Source organism: Stegodyphus dumicola, chromosome 5, assembly GCF_044657685.1.
Source record: "Stegodyphus dumicola isolate Sdum_Otavi_A_Nest chromosome 5, ASM4465768v1".
NCBI lineage: Eukaryota > Metazoa > Arthropoda > Arachnida > Araneae > Eresidae > Stegodyphus > Stegodyphus dumicola.
In genome coordinates, this window is record NC_140772.1 from 165405136 (window position 1) to 165425779 (window position 20644).

The 20644-nt window shown below is 32.0% G+C and overlaps 1 protein-coding gene across 1 annotated transcript in view; it reads left to right on the top strand.

The window, feature by feature from the left end:
- The first annotated feature begins 1588 nt into the window (after positions 1–1588).
- Positions 1589–20644, top strand: part of Ggamma30A (guanine nucleotide-binding protein subunit gamma-e) — a 107881-nt gene continuing 88825 nt past the window's right edge. Inside the window, exon 1 of the mRNA XM_085817336.1 lies at positions 1589–1801. Within this exon, the coding sequence (XP_085673462.1) occupies positions 1713–1801 (89 nt within the window). The 5' untranslated portion in view covers positions 1589–1712. The remainder of the gene's footprint in view (positions 1802–20644) is intronic.

Here is a 20644-nt window from a genome sequence, read left to right on the forward strand (position 1 = left end):
AGAACAGCATTATAAATGTTGGTCATCAGGGAGTCCTCGCATACTATGTCTCCATGCCTGTAGTTCTTCGGTTTGGAGAGTTCATGATACATATATTTATGCTACTTTAATTAATTCTTAGTGTATTGCATTGGAAGTGTCTTCTTCTAATTCTTAGTGTATTGCATAGTGAAATGGGATATTTCTTTTTATGTTTCCTAATATTGTAGGAAGACAAAAACAAATGTTGGAAATTTTACTAGTAGTTAATAATTTCATGTAAAAGTGTCACTGTAAACTGAGTAGTTCAAAATTCACCGCAGAATCACTGTTCGAATCTATCAGATCAGCTATATTTCCAATTTCTTAGCCTGAGAATCCCAATATCTAAAGTCGAATTATGTTATCCGGTTTATTGTCTGATGTAAAGTCTTAAAGCAAGACACATGCTTGACTGTTTTTATTTATATGAATCATCTGCCTTGCAGTTATTTTAAGGCAATTAAAACACTCCGCAAAATTACCAGAAATATTTACGTGTTTTTTCAAGATCTGAATCACAGTTTTTGCCAAATACCGTATAAAAAGGGCTCTAAACAGTACATTAACTTTCTAGCTTCTTCCGTAAAAAAGAAAATCCTCTTCGAATTTCTTTCATAAATTAAAGAAGACTATTAATGGTATTCACTGAAGTAAAGAAGGGAATAATCGTATAAGCATAGACAAAACAGGAAAATGGAGCTGTTAACAATTAAGCTCAAAGAATTATTCGAAAAATGTAATTAGCTCTAAGTTCTTGGGAACTTTTATAGCCCTTTTCTTGTAAAGTTTCACTTTTAATACCTATCAAAAAGCAACTTCAGTTTTATAAAAGTGTGTATAAAAAGGGACATTTTATTTAAAAAGAAAATATAGCACTAAATTATGGAATAAAAAATGCTTTTATTGTTTATACGTTCCGCATTTATGAATTCATCTACATATGCCAAACATATTTATAAAATAAGAGTGCTATTCTTAGTTGCTTATGTTTTTCTTTATCTTTCTAAAGTTTTCATTCTGGAAATGTAAGAATGAAATTTAATGTAAGTATGAGAACTGTTTTGCATTCAGATCTATGCCTATGACAAATTTCTTTTGAACTCTGACAAAATATAATTCTACAAAGTTGAAAGAGCCCCGATATTTTGAAGAAGTTTTAATAAAAATACAGTTTAAATATAAAAATAAACAGTTTAATTTGACTGCTGTAACAATGCGGCTAGACACTTTTTTGCTCTTTTAAATTTTCTCTGGGGAAGGGGGGAGTCCTAGGAAAAAAAACATTTCGAAAAGTACTCTTTTCAGACTTTAATGTCGCCTATTCCGGCTTTCCACCAACACTCCTAATCAATGCTGGGAACGGGAAAAACACAAAAACACTCAACTTTCCACCCCGTATATACAACACCCCTCTTCCACTCTCTTTGGTACCCACCCATACACCGCAACTTCTCTTTTCCTCACATACGACTCTGATCTAAGCCAATGGGAGAGGGAAGTTTTCCGAAAATGTCCCTGACCAAAATCCCTACTGCATCCAACGCGCAAGCGCCATCCGATCCTACGCTGAATCACACAACCTCGGCCTAGACTGGATTCAGAAACGTGCAAGGATAGAGAGCGTTCACTGGGCTTTGTTTTCGAAGGATCCGGGGAAGTGCAAGACTTAGCTCATCTTGACCAGAACAGCAATGGACAAAGATACGCTACGCAAGCAGATTGAGAATATGCGATACCAGGCCCAGATGGAACGTTGGCCACTTTCCAAATCCATCCAGGCGTAAGTAAAAAGGTCTTCTTGATTTAATCCTCACTCTAGGTTCTTGTTAGCTGGGCATATAACAAATATGGCGGTTGTATGTTGATGGGGTGAACTTCTGAACTATATACTTAAAATACTTATTATATTTGCTCTACTAAGAACTATTGTAATCGGACTTTGATATATAATGAACTTCCGAAGCTATAAGAATCTAGTAGTAAAGATAGGTATGTTTTGAAATTCAGCATAACACCGATTTGTTTATGTCTTGAGAAGGATACAAAGATGCATTTAGTTGTTTCATAATATACATAATATATATTCTCAGCAACTGATATACTTACCGATATTCTGAGTAACTAATATGAAATTTTTTAACAATTTCCCGATTTTAATTTTTTCCCTATTGTGTTGTTTAATGAAAATAAACGGGGGTAAAAAAGCTTGGATGTCTAATAGTTATTTAGTTTGCGTAAAATAAATCAAGATGCATGTATATGCGTATTTTTAAATTTAACGATTTTTTTTAAATATGTGAAGAAGCCTTAAATATTTTATTTTTAACAAACATTAACTAAATATTCTAAGTAACGTTAAGTATTAATAATTCATATACAAATCTTTCACTTTAAAAAGTAAAATTATTTTATTATTTATAGTTATTTATTTAATTAATTGAAATAGAGCTGAAAATATATTTGAATGTAAATGTTCGATGTGAAATGAAATATCGAAAAAACAAATGAAGAGTCCAATTTTAAAAAATTATAAAATTGGCATCAATGAGAAGGGATTATTTTTATACCTTCATAGCCAAATTTATTTTTCAGAAATATATAGAACCTATGTATTAAATCACAATTTACAAAATACCATTTATTGAAATTTCAGTTTATGTTGAAACGGGATGTGCTCTTAAATATATATGCAATACTGAATTCAAAATGTTTAGTTTCTATGAGCTGTAAAAGGAACACGCCACTATAAAATTTGAAATTACACAAAAAAGGCTACTTTAGTTTGGCTTAGATGATGACTAAAACTATCGATTTCGAGGGCGATCAGACGCAGGCCTCTTTTCTTAAAGAGCAAATACTTTTTTGCTCCGGAAGAAGAAAGACCTATCTTTAGTCGCCCAACAAATGGCTCAATTTCCATTCAAAAATCTACGCTGAACTAAGATTTCTCTTTCACTAATTTTATAGATGCTATGTTTATTGAAATTAAAATAATTTAATTTCCACTGAAAAGCAATTCATACACCTTTTGTGAAATGGCTAAACGCAACGTAACCTTTTTGTTTCAATATTAATTAAAAAATTTCATTCAATATTCACTAGTAAATAAGCCTCGTATTTCAAATATAATACCACTTATGGTCAGTATATAGTAATTTAGGTTTTTAAAACAATTTCTTTCAAATATCTGTAAGTCTATGTATTGTGAATTTTTAGAAATATCTTCTGAAATTGAATGTTGGAATACTGAAATTCTAAAATCTGTTAACTTCAGTTTTTGTGTATAAATTATTTAGCTTTTTCAAAAATTATGAATTCGTTCGTGTTTTAAGTTTTTCAGTAAATTCTGATTCTCTACTAAAATTATTTATCAAAATTAAATTTATGTAGTTGTTCAGTATTTTATCGATTTATTCCCTCGAAATAAAACTTTTATATCCTTACGAATGCTACGACTATTTCATATTTTTGCTTCTTTGTACGAAGTAAAGGAATTATAGTAATCTCGAAAAATTTCTTGTATCATAGTTCAACGGAAATATCCATTTTGACTATTCTCGAATCCATTTGAGCGATTTTTTGTGTAACATTTGTACGTACGGACAGAACAAACTACTCTTTTTTTTTCCAAAACGGATTGTAAAATAGATTCAAAAGGGATTTTTCGTGACGTCTGTACGAAAAACGATTAACCTCAGAAAGTTGAAATTTTGTATTACTTAATCAGAAAGTTTAAATTTTGTATTACGGGACTATTGTAACATCTAGTTTTATACCTCTATTTTTTATTGCAATCGCCAGTACCAAACTATATGTATTATGTACACCCATACCCTTACCTGACTTAAAAGTCCTTAACCAAGAAATTTTCGCAATCGATGTCTGAGTCATATACTACCAATGCAGAAATTTTTTAAATGGAGAAAATATTCAGGTTTTGGAAAGGCTATATTTTTTTAAAACCTTAATTTTCGACAACGAAATCTAACTTTTAATGCGATCACCCGCAATGCTACAATTAATGCTACAATGCTAGTTTTGCTATTTTTTATTATATTTAGAAAAAGGAATTAAGTAGTTAAAAAGGTTTTTTTCTGTGAAGTAGGCAATATTTTTGACAGAATTATATATTGAAAATATTTTTATTTGGCTTAACAAGCAACCTATTTTTATTTCAATTTAAAACCGAGCAGTGAAATGATTTTTATTTTTATTATTAGCGGCGATTTTCGAAGTAAAAATCGCCGCTACACAAAGATAAAATAACAAGACAAGAATAGCACAAACTCAATATCCATGTTCACATCGACCTATTTTCACTTAAAAAAATCAGAGAATTGCACAAACTTGGCATTTCGCACTCCCTTGACTTTATCCATGTACACATCGACCTATTTTCACTTAAAAAACATCAGAGAATTGCACAAACTAGGCATTGCATACTCCATTGATAATACAAGGGGCATCCTTCAATATACCTTATTTCAATTACAAAATTTCCTTTTTTTTTTTTTTTTTTTTTCAAAAACAACCGTAGGGATCGTTGCCTATAAAAGTGTGTGAATAAACGAAAATTATAACTCTGCAAAGTAAATGAAAGTAAAAGCTATCATTTAATCCGAATTATTCACATTTTTATATGACAACCAAATTTCGTGTCGAAATATCTTAATTACTACATAAATCAGAAAACACTTAAGTAGATTCTCATGCATATGAATTTTGAAAGATAAAGTGTAAGTTATCAAATAACATTGCCTAGTAAATGTTACCACTAAAATTTCTTAGGAGATAGAAACATAGTTAGGCTATTAATATATTGTTATTTAGTATTTAATTTCTTTACCTGTTTCCGAGAACCTCGAAAAGACCGTATTCTGAGATATTATTTTAGAAGCGTACCCTAAAATTTAACTCAGTAACGTTTATGTTCTAGTACAAATTTCTAACTGTAAGCTGGTTTACAGATAATTATTCATAGTAATTCGTTTAACTTTCAGCCAAATTCGCCCATGTTGAAAATTTGTTCTTTTCTCAATCGAAAAGAACGTAATTGAATGTACGTAAATTGAATCTATATCAATTTATAAAGTGCATTATTGGTTAAAAGACGTTTGAAGATTTGTAAAGTATTGATTCGCAAATGCAGCTTTTTAGAATTCCCGAAACAATAAAATACAAAGTTTACTTTTGTCTAACACTATTTAAATAAAGACTGGACCATTTTTGACATTCAGAAAATTTTTCATGCATGCGAAAATAATCCATTAAAACTTTTCTCTTAGTGGAAGTCTGACTGCTCTTTTTCACTTGGGAAAAGAATATATTGAATCACTCTTATAAGCTTAAGCACCCTTGGAGCAAATAAGATATGTTCAACAGAAAGAAAAATTGATTGGAATCATTTAGAATGATGGAATATAATCGAGACTAAATAATGAGCTAAAGTTATTTCGACCCACTTTGGGCAATAAATTTGCCGGCCATTATATTGACTTCATAGTAAAAATGCCCTTTTCAGATTGATTTTCTAGCATAAGCAAAACAAAATTAAAAGCGGGAAACTTTAATATTAAGCCCTGTAAAACTGACGTGAGGATAACTAAACTCGACATATTTTAAGTAATGTAACTGTCATTAGAATTTTAAAATCCCGACTAATAGAATCTATCTGAATATCCAAAAATCCCAGTAAACTGGTTTGTCGTCTATAAGCCAAAAAGGTTTGCTTATTTCTCTAATTGATTAAAGCAAAACACACGAATATTATTTAGGAAAAAACCACGAAAATTATAGAGTAACCAAAAACTACAGCCAAGACTATTCGCCTAGATTCGTGTTGAACAGCATTATATTCGGCGGTCTTACCTTTGTCTCTGGGTAGACAACTTTAACCATATTTGCTACAAAGCTAGTTTTGCTATTTTTAATTATATTATATTTAGAAAAAGGAATCAAGTAGTTAAAAAGGTTTTTTTCTGTGAAGTAGGCAATATTTTTGACAGAATTATATATTGAAAATATTTTTATTTGGCTTAACACGCAACCTGTTTTTATTTCAATTTAAAACCGAGCAGTGAAATGACTTTTATTTACATAGGTAAGACCTAAAACTAAACATATAATCTTGTTTTTATTTTATTATTTTTTTGGTGCTAGGATTGAGTGAACAAAAACGTTTAACAATAACCAAATGTATAACCTACTTTCATTTTTAATTCGTTTACTTACTTTTAGACATAAAATTAAAATAAAGTTAGATGATTCTTAAGCAAAATCAGAACTGAAAAATAACAGCTATCGTCGGCATACAAAATGAGTATCTCTTTCTTGCATGGTTTAGCTTTTCCTCTTGATGTGTTCGTCCACAACAAAAAAGAGTGCACAGTTTTCTGAGATTATTTTTAGCCTTTCAAACTAAACGTTTAGGTTTGAGGGCCACCTCATTCATATTAACTACTGATGATTAGGTTTTTATTTCTATGCTTCTAACAAAACAGTTCACGAACATATTTAACCGTGCCATTTACTTATTAGACAGGTATCGCTAACATGTTTTGCCGTAGTCTAAATAATCCAATCCAATTGCTAATTTTCATGAACATGTGCAGCAATTTTGTAATTAATAAGAAATATTTCCACCGCCATATATTGATGCAGAATCGTTTGGTTTTATGTTAGCAGAACTTACTCGACTATTTTTGATAAATTTCTGTATTATATTTTGAAGAATTTTTTAATTTGAATCTCAGATCAATATTTACGGAAATTTATTCAACTTCTGATGCCGAATAATTACTATTGAATAAAATGAATTTGGTTTTGCCGTTACATTTTTGTATCTCTAGGTATTCCGTTACATTCAAGCTAAGAAATAGTAAAAGGATTCATATAAAACTGAATTCATCATTTTCTAATATATGAGCTATTTATTTTTAGTAGTGTAATCTGGATGCAAATAGCACGGTCATTTCAATGAAATATTAAGTTTCGCTGTGCTTCAGGCAGTTATGCTGCACAATATTCGAAGTACTTAAATCTCACATCCATCTGTGTAGACACATAATCTAGATTCGAAATATGAATTACTCATCTATTACAAATGACTTCGAAGCGGAAGGTATTATTCCCTTGGGTTGGTTTCAGATTGTCATGATATTCGAATCTAAACTGTAGTTTAGGTGGCATTCGAAACTACGTGGATGTTTCGAAGTAACATTGCGTGAACTTGGTAACAAAGTAAACGACCGCTTTCATAATAAGTTTGAAATGAATAAGTAATTTGCTGTAAAGTAATTAAGTAATTAGCCATTTGCAATTTAAATTCTATGGAATGAAACTTTTTATTCATTTATCTGTTCTTAATTTGAAGAAATATTACCGAAACAAATCGTGTATATCGAAAACAATTTATATCGAAATAAATCATGCTTTCTGCCACTTCAGGATACTTAGTTTGAGATACTCGATGTCACTCTGTTATCGGTTTTAGTGTCAGCAGATTATATATTTTATCATAATAAATTTTGCGAAAATTCATGAAATTTTTTCTCTGTTAGTTACGTATATATTTCCCATTAAAAATAAATTAAATTTTTTCCTAAAGATTAGGGATGATATTTTGTGCTTTCTTCTGTAAACTTCATCAAGTCACGAAGAACAGGAACCAAATGAAACCTTGGAATAAACGTATTATTCAGTAAATGCTATTTATCGTGCCTTTTCTCCAGTTCTGTGAGAAAATTACTCTAAGCTAGGTAACGAGATGTGATAGTTATATAATAAGAGAGATGTCATTGAATAAAATAGAAACAATACAATGAAATCTGCTGTTATTTTATGAAATACATCTCTTTGGTGTTAGCAAGATGATCTCCATGCTGTGCCAATATCTGAAATGACTTCTGCCAATCGTCTTTTGATATGGCTCAAATCATGAAAAACGTCTTTTCAAATAATATTGATTTAAGAAACAGGAATTGCTGTTTATAGAAATATTAAAAGAATAAAGTGACGAAGAAATAATAGACGAAGAAAGATTAAAAGAATAAAGTGGATGATTTCACATTACACATTTTTTCCGGCCAAAATCTGCTGGAAAATGACTAGTATTGAGTAAACTATCGGGAATTAGATGCGGGAGGAAACATCTGCCTGCTGTCGATTAACTGGGTCGGATGCGACGGATCTTTTTTAGTAAGCGTAACTTTCAAATAAACATTGTCTGTTGACAGTTTATGCTTCAGGGGCAGTTTCTTTATGAAACTCTGCATCTTTTGACTTCTGAAGATACTTTTTGCCCTTTGATGATGTAGGTGACTTCCATTCAACACTTTGACGTTTAGTTGTATAAGATCATAATGAAAACTCGAAATTTTACCTCATCTGTAGTTAAAGCATGGAATGATGTGTCATCCATTATTTAGAGACATAATATACAAAAAGACTTTCAAATGCCTTTTTAATACCGTGATAGATCATACCATTCAAGAGTACTGGATAAATATATTTCTATTAGAATACAGGTCGCTTTATTTCTGTTTTACTTACTTTACTGTAATTATACAGTCAAACCCCTGGATATAAGGAGCGAATCTTTTTGTCCCTTCCGATTTCCGATATATTTAATGTTATGTTATACTGTTACAGCGAACTTCTAAGGTATGAAACTCTGATATAGAGAACTATACGGATAGCTTCGATTGTAACTTTTTAGTATTTTCTGTAGAAGTTTTAACGACAAAATTACTAATCCTTAAAATATTAAACGTTTAAGATGTTAGGATCCGCATTTCGAATTACTTCCATAAAGGGAAATACCTTTACATTGCCTTTCTCTCATGTTCAACACCAACGAATTTTGTATATATGTGAATAATTTTAGTCAAATTTTATGTAAAATTGTTGTATTTTTTGTATAATTCAACATGAAGTGCCTCAAGAAACAAAGCTGTGATGTAAAAATAAGGCTAAAGTGGCAATTCTAAGTAACACTGAGTAAATTTTTATCTCTAAAAATTGGCGAGAGATCATCAAATTGGCGATGTTTTTGGCGACAAGCTTGGCCCACAATTTAGTGACATTTTGATCCGATCTCTGAATAACTGCAATTGATTCCTATATGTAACTAAAACCATGTTCGGCCCTTATATGTAACTTTAAGCGTATATCCTTCCAGTAATTTCGAGAAATCGTGAAAAATTCTCGGCGCCAGGGAAAAATTATATAAGACCGAAGAACGCATCAGCTTTCAGTTTTTAGTTTAAAATCGAATTCAGAGTATTGAGAGATCTCCGTGCTAGCTTTGCTCTTTAGATGCGCTTTGCATTTCGTTGTTTTTAACGTTCTTAATAATTTAAACTGGTAACTGCTGATTTTGCTTAATTTTGATGAGAAGAGCTGTTCGAGTAATTTTGTGGGAAGTTCCAGAAAGATAAAGTGTTTCTTATGTGATAATAAATTTCATTTTTATTATTATTTTATCATCGGTTCTGTGTGCATTCAGTCCATTACGAACCCATAGGTACATAACAATATTTGTACGGAGGATATAATATGGAAACTAAAAGTCGATTCAATTCTAGCAAACAATTTTAGTGATGTTTTTCGCATGCTAAGTATATTGATATTTTTGATAATCTTACAAAGCAGGAAAGAAATAGGGAAACGATCTTCTTACCCATAGTTTTCTGAATAATTCTCAGTGTTGCATGTCTGTCATCACCAGAGCCATTTGTAAGTAGTTTTAGACTATCACAAAGATTTTCGTTTATCTTTCCTTTTACTTTAGCAATGAGTTCCTCGCTCCAAACAGAAACTAGACGTCGGGGTTTGTTTTCGTGTTCTAAATCGTCCTTACCATCTCTAAATTACGTAAAGTATACAAAATCTCTACCTAATAAAAGTATATCTCTTTATTTCTTAATCTTCACAGACAAAGATGCGCTTTAATGGAGTTTGAAACATAATTTAACTATCGCTGTGCTAAAGAGATAATCATCTTTCTCTGTTCATGTAGCAAGATAGGTGCTGTCTGTGATGGTATACGTAGGGTAGGGGCATGCCATGTTGCAAGATTGGAGATTAAACGTATTGCTTGAATTTTCATAGCACGCTTGTTAGATGGCTTTCATGTCTTGATCAGTATTGTATAGAGCTGTTATAAATGATTCGTCAGACTCCAAATGCTGTATTTTTAAGAGTATTAAAAATACAGTAATATTTGATGCATGAAAAATAACTGGAAACTCGCAAAGTTTTCCTACAAATGTTTTGTTTGGGGCCTATTGTAGCTTGGTCCACATCCAAGAGGTAGCCGAATTCAGGCTATACGTTTTGTAGCATTTCGCTATCAATGGCTAGCTCATAAGCAATGACTACCACTTGTATGAGTGTCATGTAATATACGGGACACATGTAAAAAGATTTCAACCATGTGAGAAAAATCCGAATACTTTCATATTCTCTTCTTATGTCGATCATTAATGTTAGTGTAATGTTTTCGAAAAAGCAGTGTCTTGAAATTTGATGAATTATTTATATTAACATTGTATAACAATTTCCGTTCAATGTTGCATTGTATATTTCTATGTAAAAGATGTTACTAGTGTTATAACGCGTTAAAAAAAGGTCTGAGATATTTTTATAATCAAATACTAGTAATTTTCCGTTGCTTGAAACATCAATTATTTAAATTATAAAAACTAGATGTAATTTATACTTAGCAATATATTTTTCTAATTTTATTATACTTATCTCTTCAAATCCATCGTTTTCAACTCTTGGAGAACGGAAAATAAGTGGCACCGACAACTTGCTTTGTCTAAAATCCACGCCTGATTTTTCACTCTGCGAACACACAAGCTGCAGTAACCTAGATGCCCTGTGGTTATTAAAAATTATCAATTGATACATATTTAAAATGTTATGTGTGCTCTACATTGGAACCACATTTTGGATTCTTGCTATAAATAAGGATATTTTTTAAAGAGAAGGAAGTAGATATATATGTGAGATAAAAAAAAGATTATAAATCAAAATTATAAGCTAAACTATCTGTAACCCCTTAATTCCTCCTCTCTATTCTAAAAACTGTCATTTCTAGATCAGTCCATCTAGCATGGCTTGCGTAACGCTGATGACGTAACTAATTCGGAACCTAAACTCGCAATTTCGAGAACTGAAACCTTTCTATTCTAAACCAAAACCTTCTGTGGTTTGGTTTAGAATAGAAACCAAATTGGTTTGGCACTGTGAGCTGTGCTTAAAGCTCGGAATACAAATTTATGAAACGAAACGTTTATGTATTCACAGAGCTTACAAATGTAAAACGAAGCACGCCGCCGTTGGACTGAGTAACGGGACTAATGGGGGCAGGAAATAGTTCACTGTATGCAGAATAAGTTGTTTCTAGCAGACAAAAATTGATTCATCTATTCCTGTAGAAATCGCATCTGGATATCGCTAAAATTCAGTTTTTGTCAAAAGTTTAATTGCACAGTGCGCAAAATTATTTAAATGGGGAAGATAAGAGAAGAATCTTTTTACTAAACTTATTCATTACAAGTGTTTGTCGCCCAAACACCTAAAATTTATAATTTAGATATTTGAATGGCAGGCACTTTAAAATTGCTTTTCGGGTTTCTTCTTGCCCGTATGTTGCCAAACCCCTGTATTAGACCACAATCTGAAGTTTGTAAATTGTAATTTTTTCGTATTTACGAAATTTCATTTTTATATAATGAGACGAGAAATTGTTTCATTTTATGTATTCCGATATGATTCCTTAAATTTTTTTAAAAATTAATTTGAAAGACTCTTACTTTTCCACCTAGAACTGTATAATGCTGCATAACTACTTACCGTATGGCAATAATATAGCTATACGGCTTATTGCCATACGATTAGCTATATAATTTACTGTATGGCTTGTTGCCATGTGGCATATAAAATTCTAGGCAAAAAGTAACATATTAATATCTATTGTTTTGACAGGTAAACCTGGCATTATTAAACTGGCTGTATCCATTTCTATTTCTTATTGCCTTATTAAGAGAATTAATTCATCATTTAAGTGCATATATGTTTCTTGTATCAGTTTCTTAAATCAGTTTAATCTAACACATTTAATGTTGATAAACCTATATTTAATTTAGCCAGTTTCACGTAGAAAATAAGAGAGGAATGCCCCTTCTCGTAAGCCCACATCCATAGTGAGTTTCGCTGTAGTTAAAAAACCCATTCCAATTCTGTGTTTAATTTAATTGAACAATTAAAAATTCTAAAATGTCCTATCTTTTAAAACAACTCATTAACAATTTCTTTTGTAGCTTACACTAACCAAACTCATATTTGTTATAAGAACTGAATTGTGTTGCTTTAACGACGCATATCACGTGAGACAATTAAAATCGTTGTGATTGCTTGTAATTGACTGTCTAGAGAATTTCAAATTCGTAAAGAGAGCGGGGAGTTTTCCATGGAGTAGTTTCTGGAATGTTCTCATTTAACGGAGCTCGCAATTCATTTCAGACTGGAATTCATAAACTAATTATACCCAGTAGATTTCTAGTTGAAATCACTGAATAATTGGTTGCATTATTTTCTGTTTGACGCAGATGATGCTTTAGTCTCTTGGTCTGTTATTCGATATTTGAAATTTTAAGAGTAGGATTTGCAGCTTAGTGAATTGTTAAATAATTAACATTCCACAAATTAACTTCCTAAAATATACCTGTTTGATATTTAATATTTTAAGTGAATTCCTTTCCATGGTGTCTAAATCTTGTCCTTAATATTAAATAATCATGGAAGACACTTTCTTGTCATCTGATACATCTATACTGATAATCTGGACTTGACTGGACTCAACCTCTGTACTGTACTGGACTGATAATCTCATTTCGAGGAAAAGACGGTGATAAAAGGAGGTATCAATTATGTGTTGTATTTTACCTGTGAATATTGTTCTTAAAAGTCATCTTCAATGCATCTTCTTAACAAATGCGTAAAATTAGGAAGTTTACAGTAAAATTCTGTTTTTCAAAACCAGCTGCGGATCTGCTTCTATGATCTAGTGGTTAAGACCGCTAAATACTAGTAGTTCAACCGGGGTTCTAATCTAGACGAATGATCTTGTTGCGTGGGTAATTTTTATGGTTTGCCCCAAATGTCACGTGAACATGAGCCAATTTCGCTCCGAACGTCCTCCCTCAAGGCATCCCTTCCTTTAGGCAAATAGCCCTTGTGTGCTTTGCCACATCCAAATGACTTCATCTTAAAAAATTAATTAAGCGAGGCAATTTCAGATACTACATTTTAGAATAAATACTGGTAACTATTGTTAGGAATATAATATTAAATAATTTTGTTTACTGATTTACGGATCAAGTTCTTTCCGGTAAAAGAAACATAGGCTAATCTTTAGAATATGGTAACGGGTAGTTTGGCGACAGTTTGGTAAGGCGATAAAGGTTACTAGCTAGGACTTTAGCAATAATCTGAGAAGTACACAGTTCGAATCACAGATTATTTTGTCTCAGAGAAATGAGAGATCATGAGACATGTCATGTGACATTTTCCGGAAAATTCCGATCGTGATTTTAGCTAATAAGCACTTAGAAACAATTTCGCTGCTAAAGCGCAGAATCGCCCACTTATTTGTTTGGCGCTTTTTACAAGATTAAGAAGAATTGGATTTTTGTCAATTTTCTTTGACTTTTTAAGTGAAAATAGGTCGATGTGTACATAAAGTCAAGAGTGTGCGCAATGCTATTTTTGTGCAATTCTGAGATTTTTTTAATTGAAAATAGGTCGACGTGTACATGAATACCGTGTATGTGGAATTCTTAAAAACGTGGCAAGCAGTTTCCGATTCTGCACTTTCTCCCAATTTCGCACCTAATCTTCGCCATGATTAAGCATTTTTATTCCATAAAAGTTCTAGTATAAGCTAAATTCGGCTAGCAAATTGTTGGAAAAAATGTTCAGTTGTTGAGTTAAAAAAAAAAAAAATGCCTTTACTTCGTGAAAACAAAATGGCGTCCAAAACAAAACTAGCAGGTTGCTGTAGCAGGGTTGGTCGCCAAATTTTCGCCAAAAAATTGCCAAGTTACCATAATGTAAAGATTCACCGAAACATATTATTATGAACTTGTATTTTGTTGCAAACTAAAATCTTATGCGTAATCAATCACTTCAAAAAAAAAAAAAAAAAAAAAGACCGCTGTCCGCATCGATATACCTTTTATTAACGTTACGGCAGATTTCACAACCTTTTTTTTTTTTTTTTTTTTAATTGAGTTGATTTAGAAGCGAGAACGTCTGCCAGCCCTAATGAGCTTCATTGATGAAGGTCTCTTCAACAACGGCACGACCCAAGACGCCGGAAGTGTAGGTTTATTTTGGTTGAAACCCAAGAGGCCGGAAATGTAGGTTTATTTTCGTTGAAACTTAGGAAAACTTGCTCTTCATGTAAATTCCCGCCCATTAGCGGTCGAAAGGTAAAATCGCTGAACACTTGGCAATTGCCCCTTGGGTTCGATTCCAGGCGAAATGTCTGGCAGCATGAGTGTTTTCGTGGTTTTTCCCATGTGTGAAACATGTATGCGAATCAGTTTCGCTTAGAAAGCCCTCCTCGAAGGCATACCTCAGGCAGATAGCCGTAGTGTGCTTTGCCATAGTTAGCTAAACCAGACCATCATCTAAATTCTCATGGCCGTCTGTTTGACGAAGAGGCACACTTTTTATCCCTACGATGACAGGCTGAAACCACATATTTGTGAGGTCCTTAGACATTTGTCAGTGGCGGAGTGGATATTTCATAGTTCTAAGACCTTCGGAAGCTCATCTATAGTCAGTCCAAAGTAATGTACAGCGTAACGCCATCATTAAATTAAGGCCGAGCTTCAAGGGTAATATCACTATACCGAAATCGCGTAAATCAAAATCTTGCACCGAATGCTTTGATAGGTCTAATAAAATGCGATGTTAACTCTCTGATTAGACACCCTAATTTCAAGCTATAGAGCAGACGTATAAAAGAAAAATTTACTCAAAGATATTTTTTTATTTTACTTTATTTTACTTTTGAGTTTTTTCATATCGTTCCTGAGCAGGGATTTTTGAAAAGGCTAGAACATTCTCAACAAACTAATAAATCTCTTGAAGAAAGTTATATGGATCAATAATCGTTGGAAGCTTTTGTGTTTCCATTTATGGCAGCATAGCTGAATTTTGTTAATTATTTCTGTAAACTGCAAATTTTTACTGGCATATAACGCATTAATGAACATAAATGTATAGCATCTTCTGTGAAACAAAGAAATGGTGTAGGATTTTTTTATCTTCAATATACTGAGATCATTGGTTTTTCATTATAAAATATGTAATTAACTGTATAAAAGATAATAGAAATTAAAATAGAATTAAAAAAATAGAATAATGGTATTTTAAAAAAATTAGTTGTCACTGTTCCGAACTCGATGAATAGTCTTCTTTAGTTTCATCTTTTATATTTAGATGAATTTTCATTAAGTGGGCTTTTAAATGTCCTAAAAGCATATTTTATGCCGACATAAATTTTAAATATAAAAAATTAGAATACCAAATTATATTGTTTTGAGCGTCAAATTTTTATTGCAGAATTCCCTTTAAAATAAGTACTTTTAATGGCCCAAATTAATAATTTTGGTGACTTGCATTTCGCTTTTGAATTTATAGGCAAGATGTAACAAAGTCCAATACATTCTGCGTCATAATACTAATTGCATTATAGTATATGCTAATAAATAGGTAAATTATTTTGTTAATAAGGTTATTGCTTTCTGTTTTCGAAATAAAAATGCGAAGGTAATTTTAGTAAATTTATTTGTATTTGCTTTGAAGCTATAATTGAAAGTTCCTGCAGGAAGAAGCCCACCAGCGGTAGAGCGGTAAAGACGCTGAACACTGGTAGTTCGGTCCGAGGTTCGACTCCCTCGAACGGGCTGGCTGCATGGGCGTTTTCGTGGTTTTCCCCATGTCTAACGTGTATACGATCCAGTCTCCCTTAGAAAGTCCTCCGTGAATCTAAAAACGGAATACGCTGACGGGAATATGGAGCTCATAGTCTGAACATACTATGTGAAAAATAGGCAATTATAAATAAATAATAATCAATAAAAGAAAAATAAGTATTTTAATATATAAAATTCTGGCCTTTTTTTAACAATATATCAATTACGTTTTGGTAGAAAATGTGAAGAAATAAATTTTAGAATAGAATAAAAACAATCATTTTACCTTTTTCTTGGTCTTGTGACCATAGGAATTCAGGTAAGTAAAACTGGAGATGATGTCTGGCTGTACCCCGTTGTCTCTTATTCCTCCATTTGGCAGAAGCCCACATTCTTTCGATTATTTGGGTCTAAAGACCCATTTCGGAGTTAACAGAATTGTATTTATGATTGACTCTTAAATGATGAAATCCAGCCAGCGCCGTTTGATCAGTCTGATACGCTCTCCAAATATCAGAGTAAATCGCACTTCCTTCCTGAATGTTTTCAACAGTATTCTGGAGAAGATTATCTGCACTTTTATCAGAAACGGTTGTTAAAAACATTTCTTTGGTCTCTCGACAGACGCTGCCGAAAACCCATCGTTCCGACAATTTTCGAGCCGAATTATTTTTTCTTTTTCGTAAACAACCTTTTGCCTATTTCCACTATTCGGCCAGGTCCACCTATTTTTATTTTTTCTTTACTTTCCATGTCAAGAACACAAATCTCTCTCATATAAATATTCCAGTCTATAATTGATTTTTCAGCTAAATTAAACTCTTCATAACAACTTATGACTGAAGTTAATTCTTTTTGCCAGCAATAAATGAATGCTACTGCTGTTTTTAACGGGATACGATTTCCCTCAAAACCAATTACCTGTTCTTATTCCCAAGTGTTGATTACAAATTCCAACGTGGCACTTCCAAAGTTCTGCTTTCCAATGGTACGTTACCTATCGTCTGGAAAAATGGATATTTTTATAAAAATATAACGGCATCTTCTTCAGAATTTGGTAAGGCCCTGATTCGCATTTTAATATTTGAGTTTGCCATATCAACGAACGGATAGCTTAGAAAGGCGGCAAGCAGAAAAATATAAAACAAAGCACATGGTTGCCAATTTAGCGCCTAAAATACGTGCGAAATCGGGATTGCCAATTTGGCGAGTTATCCCGAAGATTGGCATGGTTTCGATAATACGTAAGTACTCTAATATAATTCTGAATGCGTACATATATTTTTTCGCTTCGGGGGGGGAGGACACTCAGCGAGCAAAATCGCAATGTTATAAAAATTTGGTGTTTGGGACTTCATAATATTAGAGGTTTATCAGATCCATTAATTCTGTTTAGGAACATCCATTAGCTCATAATGATATTCTTTAATTATATCACACGATTCAACACTAAGACGTTTAATATGTAGCATTAAAAACATCTTCTACAGATTACGAAGGCCCGTATTTTGCAAAGACATTTGCATTTTCTGAGTATATTTCTTCTTAAAAACATTTTTCGAAATTTAGATGATTTAGCTCATTTTGGAGCTTTGAAGAATATTTTTGGGAACTTTCAAGCCCATTCTAATATTCTAACTAATAACTGAAAAATTAAATTACTGTTGAAATAACGTTGTTTGACCTTCTGTGAACTCATTTCTATTAGGCAAGCATACCCTATCCATAAAAAACTGATTATGTTACCTATTAGTATAAGGTATAAATGTCACTTCCATAATTTCTCCTCACCAGCATTTCTCAACTCTTTAAGACATTTTGTGCATGTTCGGCTCCATTACATGCAGAAAGGAAAATGCCATTCCACATACATATTCTTAAAATTACACACTCACAGCTTTGTACAATACGTTTTTCTACTTCGATCAAATCCCCTTTTCTCCTTTTTTGCTCAGTTGGTGTAGTCCATCGGCGATAAGTTGGCGAATGTCCTTGGATCTTTCAATTTTTAAAAAGGGACTACCCGATTATAAATGTCATGAGTTCAAAAGACGTTTGACGATCGTACGTTTCGCCAAACGATTCGTTTGCCTCTAGCAAAATATAGAGCTTGTCAATGCAATAAAAGGCATTGACAAATTAGGCGACATTTTATAAAAGGTCAATTGTTAAGTTTCAAGTATTGCATCTGATAAATTCAGTATTGCTTAGACTAAAAACTGTGACTTCAATCTATGCAGAAAACATTTCTCATTTCGACAGAAGAAGCAGTGAAACTGAAGAAGCGTCAATTTTAAATGTTGATAATGATAAACGATTTTTTTTTCAAGTATGCTCCAACAACTGCAGTAAAAGTCGAAAACATCCCGCTATATAAAAACTTATATACTGACAACAGAAGATTCTTCACTTTCGAAAACGTCAAGAAGCACTTAATAATTCAAGGCAATGGTAATACATTTGTGTAAGATTGAAACTTTGGGAGGGAAAAAATAAAATTTAAGTGACACATATATTGTTTGGGTTTTGCTCTATTTGTGTGTCATTGTTTGTCAATTGTGTCACTTTTTATACTATTATTTGTTATGTTGGGGGACTCTGTTTGTTGTTTGTTTTTTTTGAGGTCATTTTTCCATTTTAAGTGCATTTTCCGGCCACTTTTAGAAGAATTTTCAGTAAATTTTTAGGTCATTAAAAATTGCTAAAGTTTAAAAAAAAATATTACTTAAATTTTAGATCATTAAAATCCGGACCCTAGTGATAACAATAATGTAGAAAATATATATACTTATCAATTGCTTTTGTTGGAAATTAAATGTATTTAAAATTTATGCCACATAAATTGTTAAAAATTAATTGTTAAAATTTTAATTACTAAGAAATGTCTATTATTTTTAAGTCTACAAGTTTGTTTAATTTATAATTACAATTATAACTTTAGAAATTACGGATGTTAGGTCTAGTTCTATAGAAGCTGTTGCCAAGATAAATAAATAATAGTGTGACTTAATATAACGTACAACGGCCGAAAATATGTAGCAAAACTCTTCTAAAGACATTTCTGCAAGCAAAATATGAGATATTTTTAACGTTTCTTTCATAAATAAAGGCAGCAATATTATTTAGAGACGTTTTTCAAAAATGTATGCAACCTAGTGAATAATTTTTGGTGAATTTTTATATAAGGGCGGCACCAGTTAATGTAATAAGGCTTTATATTTATCACTGATGAATATTTGAAATGAATGTTGCAGAAAACTTGGATTCCGCCACCAGAAACCATCAAAAACTGTACACCAAAACTGACGTCTAACACTGGACAAAATTCATGAAATTTTCTGAAAGTTTGAAATATGTGCTTACCATTCCATAGATCGTAATTCTTTTTCCTGAAAGGACAATGCTTCTCATCTTTCAGAATTTATGCTACTGTTACTCAACACATAAACAACTTAAGAAAAGCAGGGCTCTTGATTAGAATTGTACACCTTCCAACACTTTGTTTCTTGTTATTCGATAACTAATCTATTGCGTAGAAAAAATACAGAAAAACATATACCGATATTAACATTCAGTAGAATTGCTGCACCCCCTTATATATGCATTCAATAGGTTTGCCGTGTTTTTAGCGTAGTTCCCAGTATACGTGTCGGCAATAGCCAACACATACATTAGCGTAATACCCATGTATTTTCAATATAGAGTTTAGGGCTTTATCTTTAATCAAACTATGCCCAACCATCTGTCAAGATGTAAATATCAGCGGTATAATTTTTCGTTTTTTAATAACATTTATATTTTTATAGAATAGTTCGCTTTATTATTAGTATTAGATATGAGCAATGCGGTATTTGTGAGACGTAACAAGTAAATTTACAATTTCGTCAATGAATTAGCGAATTTTCAAGGAGATTAGGATAATTAAAAAGTACCAAAATACCTTTCTTAGCCTAAAAAAAAACTTTCATTTATAGCATATGTAAAAATATTTCGTTGTCTTAATTCGCATTTATGTTATGTTACAATTAAAATTAGAGATTATCTAACATCTTCTTTATGTTCGTCCTCTGATACATATATATAGCAAATTTTATCGTTTTAGTGATATAAGCATTAAATAAAAGTTTAAGTAATGACTAGATTTATATTATGTGGTTTATACAGGACATTCTGTCGTCATTTACTTTTAGTTGTAAGCAGTCGATCTATATATCAGTTTTAATATCATAACTTTGCCTCACATATCCTCGCTCTTTCTCGTTTGTATCTGACTTTGAGACCTAATTAATTTGAAGCTTCCGCACGTGAATCTCCTGCCTTTCGTAATAAGTACTAACACAGGATGAGTCTGCATTGTTATGTCCGTCGCTAAGTACACAAATAGACATTAGATTAGGAGAATTATTAGATATTGCGAGACAGGAACTGCATTTGTGCGGAGGAAATTAAGTTCTATGTAAGTATTATATACCGTACAGCACCTCACCCAGCAATGAAATTCACCAGCTTGCCAAACTAACGCATTTATCCCTGAAGAGAAAGCAATTAAGGTTTGTGCTGATTGTTTCGCATAATCCGAAAACATGTTTGACCTCTTTTACATGAAAATGTTCTTACAGTCTTTCTAA